The sequence below is a fragment of the Globicephala melas genome, chromosome 16, assembly GCF_963455315.2.
Source record: "Globicephala melas chromosome 16, mGloMel1.2, whole genome shotgun sequence".
Classification (NCBI taxonomy): Eukaryota; Metazoa; Chordata; class Mammalia; order Artiodactyla; family Delphinidae; genus Globicephala; species Globicephala melas.
Window position 1 is genome coordinate 63,973,712 of NC_083329.1, and position 17,685 is coordinate 63,991,396.

Genomic DNA, 17,685 nt, shown 5'->3' on the forward strand with positions numbered 1-17,685 from the left:
CTATGCAGTAGTTATTTCCACTATTTTATCTTCCAGGTCACCTATCCGTTCTTCTGCCTCAGTTATTCTGCTACTGATCTCTTCTAGAGTATTTTTAATTTCATTTATTGTGTTGTTCATCATTGCTTGTTTCCTCTTTAGTTCTTCTAGGTCCTTTTTAAATGTTTCTTGTATTTATTCTATTTCCAAGATTTTGGATCATCTTTAGTATCATTATTGTGAATTCTTTTTCAGTTAGACTGCCTATTTCCTCTTCATGTGTTAGGTCTCGTTCGTTTTTACCTTGCTCCTTCATGTGCTGTGTGTTTTTCTGTCTTCTCATTTTGCTTATCTTACTGTATTTGGGGTCTCCGTTTTGCAATCTGCAGGTTCATAGTTCTCATTGTTTTTGGTGTCTGTCCCCAGTGGCTAAGGTTGGTTCAGTGGGTTTTGTAGGCTTCCAGTGGAGGGGACCTGGTGCCTGTGTTCTGGTGGATGAGGCTGGATCTTGTCTTTCTGGTGGGCAGGTCCATGTCTGGTGGTGTATTTTGGGGTGTCTGTGGCCTTATTATGATTTTAGGCACCTCTCTGCTAATGGATGGGGCTGTGTTTCTGTATTGATAGTTGTTTGGCATAGAGTGTCCAGCACTGTAGCTTGCTGGTCGTTGAGTGAAGCTGGGTCTTGGTGTTGAGATGGAGATCTCTGGGAGATTTTCGCCATTTGATATTACGTGGAGCTGGGAGGTCTCTTGTGGTCAGTGTCCTGAACTTGGCACTCCCACCTTAGAGGCACAGCACAGACTCCTGGCTGGAGCACCAAGAGCCTTTCATCCACATGGCTCAGAATAAAAGGCAGAAAAAATAGAAAGAAAGAGCATAAAATAAAATAAAGTAAGATAAAATAAAATAAAGTTATTGAAATAAAAAATAATTATGAAAAAAAATTTTTTAAAGGAAAAAAAAACCAGACGGACAGAACTCCAGGACAAATGGTGAAAGCAAAGCTATACAGACAAAATCTCACACAGAATCCTACATATACACACTCACAAAAAGAGGAAAAGGGGAAAAAATAATACATCTTGCTCCCAAAGTCCACCTCCTCAATTTGGGATGATTCGTTGTCTATTCAGGTATTCCACAGATACAGGGTACATCAAGTGTTTTGTGGAGCTTTAATCCGCTGCTTCTGAGGCTTTTGGGAGAAATTTTCCTTTCTCTTCTTTGTTACCACAGCTCCTGGGGTTCAGCTTTGGATTTGGTCCCGCCTCTGCGTGTAGGTCGCCTGAGGGCGTCCGTTTGTTGCTCAGACAGGACGGGGTTAAAGGATCAGCTGATTCACGGGCTCTGGCTCCTTCAGGCCGGGGGGGTGGGGGGTGGGGAGAGGGGGGAGGGAGGGGTATGGAGTGCGGGGCGGGCCTGCGGCGGCAGACGCCGGTGTGACGTTGCGCCAGCGTGATGCGCGCTGTGCGTTCTCCCCGGGAAGTTGTCCCTGGATCACAGGACCCTGGCAGTGGCGGGCTGCACAGGCTCCTGGGAGGGGAGGTGTGGAGTGTGACCTGTGCTTGTACACAGCATTGTTTGGTGGTTGCAGTGGCAGCCTTAGTGTCTCATGCCCGTCTCTGGGTCCGCGCTGATAGCCGCGGCTTGTGCCTGTCTCTGGATCTCCTTTAAGCGGCGCTGTTAATCCCCTCTCCTCGCGCACCAGGAAACAAAGAGGGAAGAAAAACTCTCTTGCCTCTTCGGCAGTTTGAGATTTTTTCCCGGACTCCTTCCTGGCCAGACGTGACGCACTAGCCCCCTTCAGGCTGTGTTCACACTGCCAACCCCCGTCCTCTGCCTGCGCTCCGACCGAAGCCCGAGCCTCAGCTCCCAGCCCCGCCCGCCCCGGTGGGTGAGCAGACAAGCCTCTCGGGCTGCTGAGTAACCGTAGGCCCTGATCCTCTGTGCGGGAATCTCCCCGCTTTGCCCTCCGCACCCCTGTTGTTGCGCTCTCCTCCATGGCTCCGAAGCTTCCCCCCTCCGCCACCCACAGTCTCCGCCTGCGAAGGGACTTCTTAGTGTGTGGAAACGTTTCCTCCTTCACAGCTCCCTCCCACTGGTGCAGGTCCCGTCCCTATTCTTTTGTCTCTGTTTATTCTTTTTTCTTTTGCCCTACCCAGGTACGTGGGGAGTTTCTTGCTTTTCGGGAGGTCAGAGGTCTTCTGCCAGCATTCAGTGCGTGTTCTGTAGGAGTTGCTCCACGTGTAGATGTATTTCTGATGTATCTGTGGGGAGAAAGGTGATCTCCGCGTTTCACTCTGCCGCCATCTTCTCAAATCTTCTCTTTTCTTTTTATTGTATCTGTATGAGATGATGAATGTTAGCTGAACCTACTGTGATAATTACTTCACAATATGTATAAATCAGACCATCATGCTGTATGCCTTAAACTTACACAGTGATAGATGCCAATTATTTCTCAATAAAGCTGGAAAAAGAACTTACTAAAAAAAGGGGGGGCCTGGTAAAATAAGTTGTAATATATCAATAAAAAGTAACTTTATTAAAGCATTAAAAAGAATGACAATAACAGCTAATTAAGTCTTTAAGTTCCAACTACTGCTCTCATTTAATCTTCATAAAAATTGTAGATATTATTATTAGCTCCATTTACAGTGGAGAAAAATGAAACATAAAGAGGCTAAGTGGCTTCTGCCCACACTAAGTTCTTTGCTCTATTGCTTCGTGGTCATCTGTATCCCAATGTGAAAAGAAAATAAGTTGATAAGTGAAAAGAACAGATTGTTGAAAGTTTTTAGTATAATACTGTTTGTGAAAAGAATCTGTATCTTCTATATGTTCCTTTTATAACATATAATACCTATTTAATGTTTTCTCTTGACATAAAATCTTTCAAATATATGAATATATGTGAATATACTAATAAAACATAATTTGAATTTATAAGTGTACATGTATACATAAGCCCCCACATAATGCATACATTCATAAAAAAATTTCTGGATAGATATACAAGAACTTAATGGATGTTTTTGGGATTAGTATGGAGTCAAAAAAAATTGCACTCTATACTCTTTAGTTTGGTGAATTATTTAAAAGTAATGAGTCACATATTGCTTTCATAATAAAAGTAAGTTTAAATTGAAAAATTTAAAAAATAGTGGATGTGGTAAATCTTTAACAATTATGTTACTGGAGTGGGGGTAAAGAGGGACATTTTCTTGTTATTTTATGCCTTTCTGAACTGTGAACTTTGGAAAATAAATGAGTACCTGTTACTTTTATAATAAAACATTTTAAATGAAAAAAACCTTATTTTTTCATTTAAAAAAATGAAACATATTTCTGTAACATATTTCTGTAACAAGTACTATTATGTAACAAGTACCATATTTCTGTAACAAGTACTATGAAATATTATTTCTGTGACTAAGTTTAGGGTATAGTTTGTTCATTATATTGACAGTTTAGAATAAATCTGCCTATGTTAAACTTTTACCAGAGATCTGCTGTCTTACTGTCTTAAAGGCTAGCTCTTTTCTAGCATCCATTGAATTCAAAAGTAACTCAGTGAAGATTTACCTTATTTTTATAAAAAAGATTGTTTCCGATTGAAGTCTTAGTAATGAAACCTTTCATAGCAAATGAGATTCAGTAAATGCAGAAGTTGACAGCAATTTTATTAGATGCTGCTAGTCAATTGAGCACAATTTTCTTGCGGGAAAATGGTGTCCCGCTTCTTAAACTCCAGAGCATTTATCAAAAACAAATGTCAGTTTGAAACTGCATTGTTTATTGAGAGACGATGTTCTAGTGTCGTGACAGTATTTTAATATTATCCTTAGTTATGGAATGTACTTGGAATTAGGTTGGATGATAAATGCTGCAACAGGCATAAGTGAAATTAAAGTATAACTTATTTGGGATTATGTGTTTCAGGTGAAGCTCTGAAAGTATCAGCTGAGAGATTTGCAGATGATCCCTGTTATCTCCCAAAAAGGGAGGCTGTGGTTCAAGCTGCCCGTGCCTTGTTGGCTGCAGTTACCAGACTCCTTATCCTCGCAGATATGATTGATGTCATGTGTCTCTTGCAGCATGTGTCAGCTGTAAGTAAAAGATGGCTTAGTTTACCTTGGCATTGTTCTCACTTACAATTCCATTTTCTGAACCTGGCATCAATCCGAGCGCATCCCGGCCTCAGTCACGTTTCTTAATGTCACCCATCAGAAGATGACTGGATTGGGTTGTGAAACTAATGCATACTTGACAAGAATGAAGCCAGAAGTTAGTCTTAAAGCCAGTGGGAGACTGAAAAACAGAAGATGAGTTACTGATAAGGAAATGGCTAGGAGAAAGTTCTAGGCTTTTGACCGTTTAAATGATTATGCCCTATATAAATATATATATAGTAACAATTATATAGATAATATAGAAAACAAATATGTAAATATAAATAATTTGAGAACGAGAAACTTAAAAGCTTAAGGCATGTGGAAGCTTATGCTAGTTTGTAAATGAAAACTACTTTGCCAGCTCCTCTTTTTTTTTTTTTTTTTTTGCGGTACACGGGCCTCTCACTGTTGTGGCCTCTCCCGTTGTGGAGCACAGGCTCCGGACGCGCAGGCTCAGCGGCCATGGCTCACGGGCCCAGCCGCTCCGCGGCATGTGGGATCTTCCCGGACCGGGGCACGAACCTGTGTCCCCCGCTTTGGCAGGCAGACTCTCAACCACTGCGCCACCAGGGAAGCCCTGCCAGCTCCTCTTGATCTAAGATAAACAGTGCATGTTTGCAGGTAGTCTGTGTTGTCTGTAGTAATCCATTATGAAAATGTATAAATGGATTTAATAAGAGTAAAGAACATATTTTAACTAGGAGAGACTACAAAGGCAGCAAGATATCTTGCTTGCTTTATTTTGTTAGACAAAACCATTTAGCAGAAGCTTAGTAGAAGGAGAATTTTATTTCAGCCTTCTTCACTTTCTTAATTTATTTAGTTTGACCAAGTCATTAGTAGTGTCTAGATGAAAAGGTTGCAAAGAACTCTTTGGAGTCGCTGCTGTTTCTCCTACTTTAAATAGGACCCTTGCTCTTCTGTTCATTAATACATCTGCATTTTCATAAAGGCGCTTGGTGACTGTAGTATCACTACGTTATTAGGCAAATGATGGCCTTGTCTGATTGACCTTCTTGTCAAAATCATTTTCTCTAATTGCTAAGCTAAACCTTTTTTTTTTTTAATCTTTCTCTTACTTATTAATATTTGTTTTAACCCTAAAGTAGAGTGACCTTTCCTTTATACTTTCAGATTCCTTTTCTTTTGATAGTTTTATTACTGCAAAAAGGCAATTTGGCACCTTTTTGTTGTAGCTGTTGTTTAAGTAGCTTTTCAGGAAAGGGATTAGTTTTCATCACTAGCAACTATCTACCAATAGATTTGTATGTGAGATATTTGAACAATGTTTTTTGTTACTTGGCTACTGGTTTGTTGGATACCTTAAACAAATCCCTGAAAATTTCTGAGCTTCATTTTTTATATTTGAATATAGACACTGATAAATGCTATAACCAGAAGTGAGCATGAAAGATTAAATGCCAGGTAATTCCTAGTTCCAATGACCCAGTATTTCCTGTTTTAACTCTAGATTTGTTGGGATAGGCAGAATGAAAGGCTTTGGTAAGGTGAAAATTACTGCCTTTATAATCAATTAGGAGGTGGTAAATTGTGATAGTTTTTTATTGTTTCATCCTTATAAAAATTTATATTTGAATTGTATTATTCAACTCAATTCTTTCAAGGTTTCACATAGAATGAAGGCAAATTGAAAAATATTTTTGGAGATTAAGATTAGAATTATTTAGCCCAATATTCCCCTAAAAGTATTCTGCAGAACCTGTCTTATAAATATGCAACATGAAAAAAAGTTTTTATTATGGTCAGTGCTGCACACTGAAATTCCCTTTGAATGTTTTTGATGCACATTAGCGTTAAAGTTGGTGAGAAATATTGAAGCAAAGAAAGTTGTTTAACTTTGCTTAACCCAGAGTTTCCCAAATTTCTTGACCCCAGAACTCTTCTATAATATATGAATCCTGGAACATTCTCAGACCATACATTGGAATATTGTGACTTAGAATATTTTTAATGTTTATGGTTCTATTAAATTTCTACTTAGAATGAAAAAATCGTAGTGGATAAACTTCAGTGCCCTTCTACTCTAGTATCTTATTGAAGTAGATAGACTGTCCTACAATATGCGATACACACAACTGTCTAACAATTTATGTGATCACTTTCTGTGATAGCAATCTCAATTCTGTGAGACAGTGAAGCAGATATTGGATAATTCTAATTGCTGAAGACATTTTTCTCAAACTGAGCTTAAAGCTGCATCCCTGCTATTTCCATTCACTGCTTCTAGTTTACTTTCTGGAGAAACACAGAATCAAGGCAATAGGAGAATGCAGTTTTCAAGTAACTGATGGTTACTCTTAGGACTTACATATGTCTTATCTTATTTAAGCTAAAAATTTCTTGACCTTTGAATGTTCCTTATATGACAGTTTCAGACTACTCTGGATACTCTAGAATTTCCATGTCTTGTATGATCTTGTTTCAGTCTTTTTTTTTTAACATCTTTATTGGAGTATAATTGCTTTACAATGGTGTGTTAGTTTCTGCTTTATAATGAAGTGAATCAGCTATACATATACATATGTTCCCATATCTCTTCCCTCTTGCGTCTCCCTCCCATCCTCCCTATCCCATCTCTCTAGGTGGTCACAAAGCACCGAGCTGATCTCCCTGTGCTATGCGGCTGCTTCCCACTAGCTATCTGTTTTACATTTGGTAGTGTATATATATGTCCATGCCACTCTCGCACTTTGTCCCAGCTTACCCTTCCCCCTCCCCGTGTCCTCAAGTCCATTCTCTACGTCTGCATCTTTATTCCTGTCCTGCCCCTAGGTTCTTCAGAACCATTTTTCTTTGTTTTTTAGATTCCATGTATATATGTTAGCATACGGTATTTGTTTTTCTCTTTCTGACTTACTTCACTCTGTATGACAGTCTCTAGGTCCATCCACCTCACTACAAATAACTCAGTTTCATTTCTTTTTATGGCTGAGTAATATTCCATTGTATATGTGTGCCACATCTTCTTTATCCATTCATCTGTCGATGGACACTTAGGTTGCTTCCATGTCCTGGCTGTTGTGAAGAGAGCTGCAATGAACATTGTGGTACATGACTCTTTTTGAATTATGGTTTTCTCAGGGTATATGCCCAGTAGTGGGAATGCTGGGTTGTATGGCAGTTCTATTTTTAGTTTTTTAAGGAACCTCCACACTGTTCTCCATAGTGGCTCTATCAATTTACATTCCCACCAACAATGCAAGAGGGTTCCCTTTTCTCCACATGCTCTCCAGCATTTATTGTTTCTCGATTTTTTGATGATGGCCATTCTGACTGGTGTGAGATGATATCTCATTGTAGTTTTGATTTGCATTTCTCTAATGATTAGTGATGTTGAGCATCCTTTCTTGTGTTTGTTGGCAATCTGTATATCTTCTTTGGAGAAATGTCTATTTAGGTATTCTGTCCATTTTTGGATTGGGTTGTTTGTTTTTTTTGTTATCGAGCTGCATGAGCTGCTTGTAAATTTTGGAGATTAATCCTATGTCAGTTGCTTCATTTGCAAATATTTTCTCCCATTCTGAGGGTTGTCTTTTCATCTTGTTTATATTTTCCTTTGCTGTGCAAAAGCTTTTAAGTTTTTTGATGTACTTTAACACTGTAAGCAGATTTGTTTTATGGTTAAAGTTTGAAAATTTCAGTGTCTGGACTCCCTGGGTGTCTGCTTGTGCTGCTGTCATTTTATTATGCTCATGGTGTCTTGTCTTCTCATGTGAATGGCTATCTTTGTATACTAAATGTTACCTCTTCTGGAACTTATATCAGGAAATTCCGCACTGTTTTGTTAGCTTTTTGATGTTTTTAACATGAAGTATTTTATATTTCATCAAATTTTGTTAGTTTTCTTCAGCAGAGGGTTGAATTGTGACTTACTAATTTGCTAATATAGGAAACAAAAATCCCCCAAATCATCTCTGTAAATCCTTTCCTATGCATATTCTAGATAGGTAACTGCCATAAAATGTTGAAATCAAAACATCTTGAAATAAAAACAAATGCTTTCATATGAACATTCCATATTATACTTGGACAGTTACCTCCCTGATTTAATGTCCAGTATTATCTTACCTATTATGATAGCCTTGTCATGCTGTTGGTTCTTACTGATTTTGTGAGCAATTAAAACCTCCAAGTCTCTGAACTCAGACTACTTTTAATCTAGATCTTCCTCCTGTGATACTAGTTTTATCTTTTTATATGTAAAGGTTGATGTTATATTTATATTCAATGCATTTTATCTTCTTAGTTGTCTTTTTGTTATATCCATCCAGATCTTTTTTTTTTTTTTTTTTTTTGCTGTACACGGGCCTCTCACTGTTGTGGCCTCTCCCACTGCGGAGCACAGGCTCCGGATGCACAGGCTCAGCGGCCACGGCTCACGGGCCCAGCCGCTCCGTGGCATGTGGGATCTTCCTGGACCGGGGCACGAACCCGTGTCCCCTGCATCGGCAGGCGGACTCTCAACCCCTGCTCCACTAGGGAAGCCCCATCCAGATCTTTTTGATGTTTGATTTGTTTTCCCCTCCCAAATTGGTGCCATTTTCAGATTTCTTTAACAATTTATTCATTAAAAATTGTTTAATGCTATAGCTTTCTTTTAGATAGCATCAATCAAATATTAACATGTTTTGAATAAAGTCGTTGAAATGAGCTTCAAACTCACTTCATTTGAATGAATAAACCATGTTTCTTTATTTTATTCTCTAGTACTTTCTCAAAGGCCTTTCTGAAATCAAGATGTATTATATCTGTGGCATCACAGATTTGCCAGTCTCGTAGCCCCAATTTTAAGGGAAATGACGTTAGTTTGGCATGACTTACTTTTAATAACCCCATAAGAGCTCTAAGTGACCATTGTTTGCTTGGTTTTATTCCTTTTCTATTTTTTTTTTGACTTTCATTTTTCAGTTACTCACATCCTACTTACTTATGGTTATAAACCACTCATCTGCTAGCATCTCCTTGCCCTTAAGATCTAGATATAATTGGTTTGAACCCTCATTCCACGTCCTGTAAAGTACAATGTTCTCCCAAGATTTCTGCAAATTTTCTTAGGCTCATATTCTCAGGGTCATCTCTGGCTCCAAGCTCTTGCTTCCACAGAATTACTTTAGGTTATGGATGGTCTTTCTACTGCTATTCTATAGTATGTTAATTCATACTTGGAAGATGACCCTTTTCCCCTTTAACACACACATATACATACAAATACTCCCGCACAAGGCATGTTCATGTATATGGCAAATCTATTAGAAACTTGGAAGGTGGAAGGGAGGGGGTTCTGTAGTGTAACAATATATTCTAAGTGGTTTCAGTTTGTATATTAGAAATCTTCAAAATCCTTTGAAGCAACTTCATCTCATTGTCCTTCTACCTCCTTTCTCCCTACCTACTCTCCTTTGTTTTCCCTCACACCCCTAAGGAGTAAAATATTCTGTCAAGCCACCGTTGACTCGGCCTCTGCTCATTTGTGTCCTCAGATATCACTATGTCTCTTAAATTACATCTGAAGGTATTTTCCTCAATATAAACTGTTCCTTTCCTAAGAACTCTGTAGTCAACTCCCTCTCTCTCTCTCTCTCTCTCTCTTTTTCTCTCTGTCTCTTTCTCTCTCTCTCACACACACACCATCCTATTGTAAAATAATCTATGTTTTTTGCGGGGAGGGCATCAACTTTGAAGATCTAGATTTCTTCTTCTGGACACACATTCTTCTTTCAAAAGCAGTGGCCTAATTTTTTATTTCTTTTCCTAGTTTTGAATATGATGGACAAAGACCTGCCTCTCCTCCAGTCTTATTATTTTATGCAAGCTTCTGCTCAGTTTGGGCTTTCTCCCCCCAATAACACTGACAAAAATCCCTGCTACATTTTTTTTGGTATTTATTCTTTATTGCACAGTGTCAAAGAATTCCTCTGCTATCACAATGTTTTCTTAAGTGGCCTTACTCTTTTCTTCCTTATTATAATTTTTTTCTAAATAACAAAATTCTTCATCCCTATTGAGGTATATTTCCTTTTATAAGTCGGGTAAATGAGATATTACTCTACTTTTGATTGATAGTCCATACCTATATATTTCCTGATTCCTTATCTTTATTAAATTATCCTCTTTCCACTGAGACTGTCCCAGAGATGCAGTTATGATCAAACATTTATGAAGATGTAGACTGAGACCACCAACTCATGCAAACATGATTCACTGAGTAACTCTCCATAGGATAAGTACTGCCAGCCAATACAGAGTTAATATATAATTAAATATATCAAGGATTCCTGACTTGGCAGTTTTAAATGTGTCTAGTTCCTTAAGGAAGTACATGTTTTCTTCTGGGGGGAATTAAGTCCAAATCAAAGGTAAGAGAGGACAGAGAAAAAAAGCGATGATATTTCAGTATGTAATTAATTGTAGAAACTTGGAAAGGCAGTTTGGCTTTATTACCACCACTGCTGATAATTTTCTATGGGAATTTAAATTTAAAAATTTCTCTCTGGTACTGTTCAAGTTTTTTTTAACTTTTTTGTACTATTTATACATCTCGAGATTCCACATCCTATTTTATTGGCATATGAATTTTGTAAGGGTCAGTTTTCTTTGAGAGAATGTTGGCTTGCATATCTCTTGCTTTCTTTGGGGGTCAGGGCAAGATGGAGAGCAAAGATGGCTTTTGGCAGCAGGGAGACCTTGCCTGAATCCTGGTTCTGTTGTTGATTAGCTGGGCGACTTTGGGAAAATTAAAAATTTGTGAACCTTAGTTTCTTCTTCTGAACTATATGGATAATAAAACTTACTCTGAATACTTAGGGGCCTTGTGAAGATTAAATGATATAATATATAAAATACCTTGTAAGAACTGGTGCAAATTTTCTTTCACCTTCCTTCCTTTCCTTGTCCTACCTTTTTCCACTATGGTACCTTGCTCCCATTTTTCGACTCCTGCAGTGCAATATTCTCCTTATTCCTAAAAATGAAGGGAAATAAATTTGACTCCTGAGTTGAACTAACTTCTCTGACTTTTTCTGTTATCATACCATAGCCTGTTTTATTTTTTTTAAATGGGAATATTTGTCCCTTTGGATTAAAAAATAGACCGATGTCATTATAGGAAATGGCACCTCTATTTAATAACTTTTCATGTCAAATACATATTTAATATTTGCTACAAGCATTGCTATAAAGCATTTGTATACTGAACAATAATTCTGAATATGAAGAATATTCATAACATTGACAGAAAATCACACATTACAATAATGGTAACTGAGACTTTTTGATGCCACCTTCTATTGTTAAAGTGCAGATATGTACCAGCAAAAGGGTTTCTAAATCTTATTTTTAAAAATATCAGCAGTTTATAAGGAGAGAAATTACTATATAGTTAAATTGCTGTTAGAAGCCAAGTATATTCTACAGGAGATTCTTGGCAAAATATGTAGAGAGCTTTTAACATTTAAAGAAAAAACCAAGTCACAGGACTGGTATTAGATGGAATAGGAGAAATAAGAAATGGAGACAAATAGGACACAAATTGCTGGATTTGTGCTGAATTTCATATTGAAAACTTTAGAGACAAAGGAAATTTAAGCCATGTAAAAAAATTTAACTTTTAAAAAGGACTTGCATCATTCCAGGTAGCTCGAGTTTCATTAATTAGTCCATTCAGCAGACAGTTATTTTTTGTGTGCTTACTGTGTGCCAGTCACCATAATATGTGCTAGAGAGTCAGATTTAGAAAATACACTACCATGGTCCTGTTCTCCTGGAATTATTGTGGAGGCATGATGGCAGTTATATCAAGGGAGTGTTTTGAATGAATAATGCAAGGCTAAGTTTGGAGAGTGAGTTAACTAGACAAAGAAAGTGGTGCGGGCAGAGAGCATTTTACCTGGAGGGAATAGTACATGCTTAAGGACCAGTAGTAGTTCTAAACGGCTGGGATGAAGGATGATTTTGTGGGAGGAACAAGAGTTGAAGCTGCAGAGGTAGGCATAGACCTACTTGTGACAGGCCTATGTGCTAAGTTAAAAAGTTTGAACTTTAGTCTGAAAGCTAAGGGGGAACTATTAAAGATTTTAAGCAGGGAAATGATACAAGATTTGAATTTTAGGACTATTATTCTGGTAGCAGTGGGCAAGGGGGCCAGAGTGGAGGCAGAGATGCCAGTGATGAGGTGATGTCATCTGGTTGTGAAATGATGGTGTGGGGTGGGGAATGAATGATAAAAATGACGGAGGAACAGTCTGCAATTTGGAAAGTGATTGGAATCTGTTCAGAAGGAAAGGGAAGCATCAAGCAACCTTCGAGGAATCTAGTTGGGCTTTGAGGACATTGGTTTGCTGTTTACATAGAGGAGAAGCAGTTTATAGATTTTATACATATTGGATTTGAGGCATGTATGAGAGGTACTAGACATTGAAAGATACATTTGGAGCGAATAAGATTGGAAAGCCTCAAGAAGTAAGCATTAGGAGAAGCAATTGGTTTGTATGAGGTCACCTGGGGAAGGTTTCTAGGGTGAACTTAAACCTTTGTTCACAAATCTTTGAGACCTTGTGGTTTGGTGGAATGCTCACTGAATGATGAATCAGGTTTGTGTTCAGTCTTGCCTCAGTAGGGATATTTGGGATACCTTCTCACTGGAGTCCCTGCCCCTGGGGGTTGGTTCATAGTCCAGCACTCTAGCCTTTCTGAGGGGGCTCCCCAGAAAACTGGCTTTGTCTTGCCCGTCTTGGAGTTCTGATGGATCCATCAAAGTCTAGCCACCTGGTAGGGAGAAATGGAGGGGGTGGCTTAGACTGGTAAAACACCACAGCTCCCTGCCCCCTCTGGCTCAGCACAGAGTAAGTAGACAAAAACTGCAGCTGCCTGTTTCTCCATAGGGAGTGAGAGTTGGTAGAAGCCCAGCTGTTTGGTGGGAGGTCTTCTCTTGCATAAAGCCAGTCCACAAAGTCTAGGAAAGATGCCTGCTTTGTCGAATATGTAGACACCAGCACAGAGAGCTAAGGAAAATGAAGAATCAGGCAAAGATGTTCCAAACAAAGGAATGAGATGAATCTCCAGAAACTGACCCTAATGAAACAGAGTTATATGATTTACCTGACAGTGAATTCAAAATAACAGTCATAAAGATGCTCACTGAGGCCAAGAGAACAATGCATGAACAAAGTGAGAATTTCAACAAAGAGATAAAAAATATAATAAGTACGAAACAAATCATGGAGCTAAAGAACACAACAATTGAACTGAAAAATTCAACAGCAGACTAGATCAAGCAGAAGAAAGGATCAATGAACTTGAAGATAGCTCACTGGAAATAGTTTAGTCAGAGGAGCAAAAAGAAACAAATGAAGAGTGAAGATAGCTAAAGGATTTATTGAATACCATTAAACATTATGGGAGTATCAGCAGGAGAAAAGAGAGATAGAAAAAGGACCAGGAAGCTTATTCAAAGAAATAATGGCTGGTAATACCCTAAATCTGGGGAAAGAAATGGAAATCCAGATCTAAGTAGCCCAAAAGATACTGAAAAACATGTACCCAAAGAAATCTGTGCTGGACGCATTATACAGTAGTAGCCATTATCTGTAGTTTTGCTTTCCTTGGTTTCAGTTACCCATGGTCAACTGTGGTCCAAAAATATTAAATGGAAAATTCCAGAGATAAACAATTCATAAGTTTTAAATTGTATGCTGTTCTGTGTAGTGTGATGAAATCTCATGCCATCCTGCTCTGTCCTGTCTGGGACATAAATCATCTCTTTGTCTAGTGTATCCATGCTTTTTATGCTACCTGCCTGTTAGTATAAGAAAAAACAGTATGTATGTGGTTTGGTACTATGCATAGTTTCAGACCCTGGGGGGTCTTGGAATGTATCCCTGCAATAAGGGCAGACTACTGTAATCAAATTGTCAAAAGTCAAAGACAAAAAGGGAGTGAAAAACAACAAACAAGAGAAAATCAACTTGTCACATACAAGGCAACCCCTATAAGGCTATCAGTGGATTTTTCAGCAGAAACTTTGCAGGCCAGAGGCAGTGCTGAAAGAAAAAAACTGCCATCTAAGAATACTATACCCAGCAAAACTTATCTTCAAAAATGGATCAATAAAGAATTTCCAAGGTTGTCAGGGTGGTACTGGGAGGTGAGGGGGAGTACATGACAGGCGGCATCAGCCAGGGAGGCTTGGGAAGCTATGGTGTGGTCACTGTGAGCCAAATAGAGCCATGGCAATTGCCATCCGGTCCCAGCTCCCTTGTGTAGTCCTGGCTGGTGGCTCAGCCCAGTGGGCCTGTTGGTACCACAGCCTGTGGAGCTCGAGAACATCATAGTGAACATGGTACTACTCAAGGCCAGGGAAGGTGGTTTTTTTTTTTTTTTTTTTACTAAAAATAGAGTTTACCATACAAAAGCTGATGGAGTTCATCACCACTAGACTTGGCCTACAAGAATAGCTAAAGGGAGTACTTCAAGTTGAAATGAAAAGATTTGAAATAGCAACACTACAGCATAAGGAAGTATGAAACTCTGGTAATGGTAAATATATAGACAAATACAGAATACTGTATTACTGTAATGGTGTTAGGTAAATCACTTTTCATTCTAGTATAAAAGTTAAGAGAAAAAATATTTAAAATAGCTATGACTAAAAAATATGGTAAAATTATACAACATGAATAGATGTAAATTTTGAGAACAATAACATAAAGTGTGTGTGTGTGTGTGTGTGTGTGTGTGTGTGTGTGTGAGAGAGAGAGAGAGAAGTAAAAGTGCAGTTTTTGTATGCAACTGAACTTAAGTTGTTATCTGCTTAAAACAGACTGTTATATTTTATGTAAACCCCAAAGTAACCACAAAAAATACAGTAGAAGTTACACACACACACACACAAACAAAGAAATCAAAGTGTATCAATATAAAAAACCCAGCAAAACATAAAGGAAGATAGCAAGAGAGGAAAAGACAGAAAAAAGAACTAAGAGATTAACAAAAGCAACTGATGAAGTGGCAATAGTAAATCCTTCTCTATCAATAATTACTTTAAATGTAAGTGGATTAAACTCAATCAAAGGACACAAAGTGGCTGACTGGATTAAAAAAACAAGACCCAACTGTATGCTGTGCAAAAGAAACTTACTTTAGATTTAAGGATACATACAGGCTGCATGTAAAGGGATGGAAAAAGATATTCCATGCAAATGGTAACCAAAAGGGAGCAGGAGCTATATTTAGACAAAAGGAAGTTTAAGTCAAAAACTATCAAAAGGGACAAAGAAGGACATTATATAATGGTGAAAGTGTAAATTCACCAGGAAGATATAACAATTATAAATATATATGCATCCAACATTAGAGAACCTAAATGTATTAAGCAAACCTTGACAGACTGAAGGGATAAATAGATAGCAATACAATAGGTGGGAGTCTTCAGTACCTCACTTTGAAAAATGGATAGAACATCTAGACAGAAGATCAATAGGGAAACAGAAGACCTGAACAATAATATAAACCAAATGGATCTAACAGACATATATGGAACATTTCACCCAACAGTAGCAGAAAGCACATTCTTCTCAAATGCACATGGCTCTTTCTCCAGGATAGATAACATGTTAGGTCACAAAACAAGTCTTAACAAATCTAAGAAGATTAAAATAATATCAAGGATCTTTTCTACCACAATGGAATGAAACTAGAAATTGACAGAGAAGGAAAACTGGAAAATTTACAAATATGTGGAAATTATATGACACACTTATGAACCATTAGGTCAAAGTTGGAATCAGAAAGGAAATTAGGAAATTCCTTGAAAGAAATGAAAATGAAAATATACCAGAACTTATGGGATGCAGCAAAACTAGTGTTAAGAAGGAAGTTCACAGAAATAAATCCCTACATTAACACATTATTGATCAGAGACCTATAAATACATCTTTTGTTACCTGAACATTATTGACCGGAGACATATCAATACGTTTTTAGAGAGTGATACAATTAACATCACCATGCGAAGTTGTTAGAGCTTAAAATTGATCAGGGGTTCATTATACAACTTATGATTGTCATTATCATTCACATTTTGCTCTGTTAGGTTTTTGTTCCCACCTTGTATATATTATAAATGCAAGTTTATTACTGTAAAATTTAAAACAATGACTCCATGAAATTTAGAGTGAAGAAGAATTTTTCGGTGAATTTTTTGCAGATACTTTCTCTGATTGTCCAGGTGACATATATACTAGTGTCTCTGAAGATTATAATTCTTCAGAATATAGTTCTGATTCAGATGATGTGAATATTAGACCAAGAAAAAGACGAAAAACCTTAGTGACTGATTCTGATACAGAAAGTGTAAATGAAACTCACAGTGCTAGAGAATGCTCCTTTGCTTCTACAGAAGAGTGACTTGAAGACAACATTTCATGAAAATTTGAAGTCTTTACACGTGTGTCAGGTGTAACTGTTGAATGTAATAACCCGCAAAGTGTTAGTGAAATAACAGAATTATTTTTTGGTAATGACTTTTTCGAGTTGGTCGCTTCTCAAACAAACTTGTATTACTAACAGAATGAAAAATCATATAAAAAGTATGATAAGGCTTTAAAATGGACTGATGTAACCAATAATGACATGAAGAAGTTTCTTGGATTAATAATTTTGATGGGACAAATAAGAAAGTCACACTGGAAAGAATATTGGTCGACTGATCCCTTACTTGAAACACCTATCTTTCCAAAGATTATGACTGAAAGAAGGTTTGAACAAATAATGACATGTCTTCACTTTAATGATAACTCAGAAACTCCACTTCCTGCAGACAGAATTTCAAAAGTTAAACCTCTTTTGGATTATTTTCTACCAAGATTTCAATCGATCTATATACCCAAATGAGAGCTATTACTTGATGAGGCAATGATAAAGTGGGGAGGACAACTCAGATTCAAAACCTATAACCCTGGAAAACTTACAAAATATGGAATTTTGGTCAGGATGGTTAGCAAAAGTGAAACTGGATATGTATGCAACCTTGAGATTTACATGGGTGAAGGAAAGAAACTGCAAGAAACTATTATTGGTCGTACAACCTTATCTTGGTTCATGGTACCATCTTTACCAAGACAATTATTACAACAGTGTGTCCACATCTGAAATATTGTTGAAAAATAAAGCCAGAGTTTGTGGGATTATAAGAGGGAATTGTGGTCTACCAAACCAATTAAAGGAGAAATCTAAAAATCTACAGAGGGGAGAAATGGCGTTCTTATGGAAGGGAGAAATGATTCTTCTTCTCTGGAAAGGCAAGAGGCTAGTCTGCATGCTGACAACTATTCATGATGCCTCCCCCCATAGCATCTACAGGAAAGGAAGATAGGAGGACTGATCATCAGATAACTAAAGCCCACTTGTATATTAGAGTATAATAAATATATGAAAGGAGTTGATTGATCTGATCAATATCTGGAAAACTTCAATATCCTCCAGAAAACTCGAAAATGGTTTATTCAGTGCTTTA

At 37.7% G+C, this 17,685-nt stretch overlaps 1 protein-coding gene across 2 annotated transcripts in view; it reads left to right on the top strand.

Moving 5' to 3' along the window:
* The window catches only part of CTNNA3 (catenin alpha 3), a 1,571,950-nt gene that overhangs the window by 96,780 nt on the left and 1,457,485 nt on the right, over positions 1–17,685 (top strand). For both annotated transcript variants that reach the window (XM_030862371.2, XM_060286489.1), the window contains exon 4: positions 3,922–4,088. In XM_030862371.2, coding sequence (XP_030718231.1) covers positions 3,922–4,088 — 167 coding nt within the window. The remainder of the gene's footprint in view (positions 1–3,921; positions 4,089–17,685) is intronic.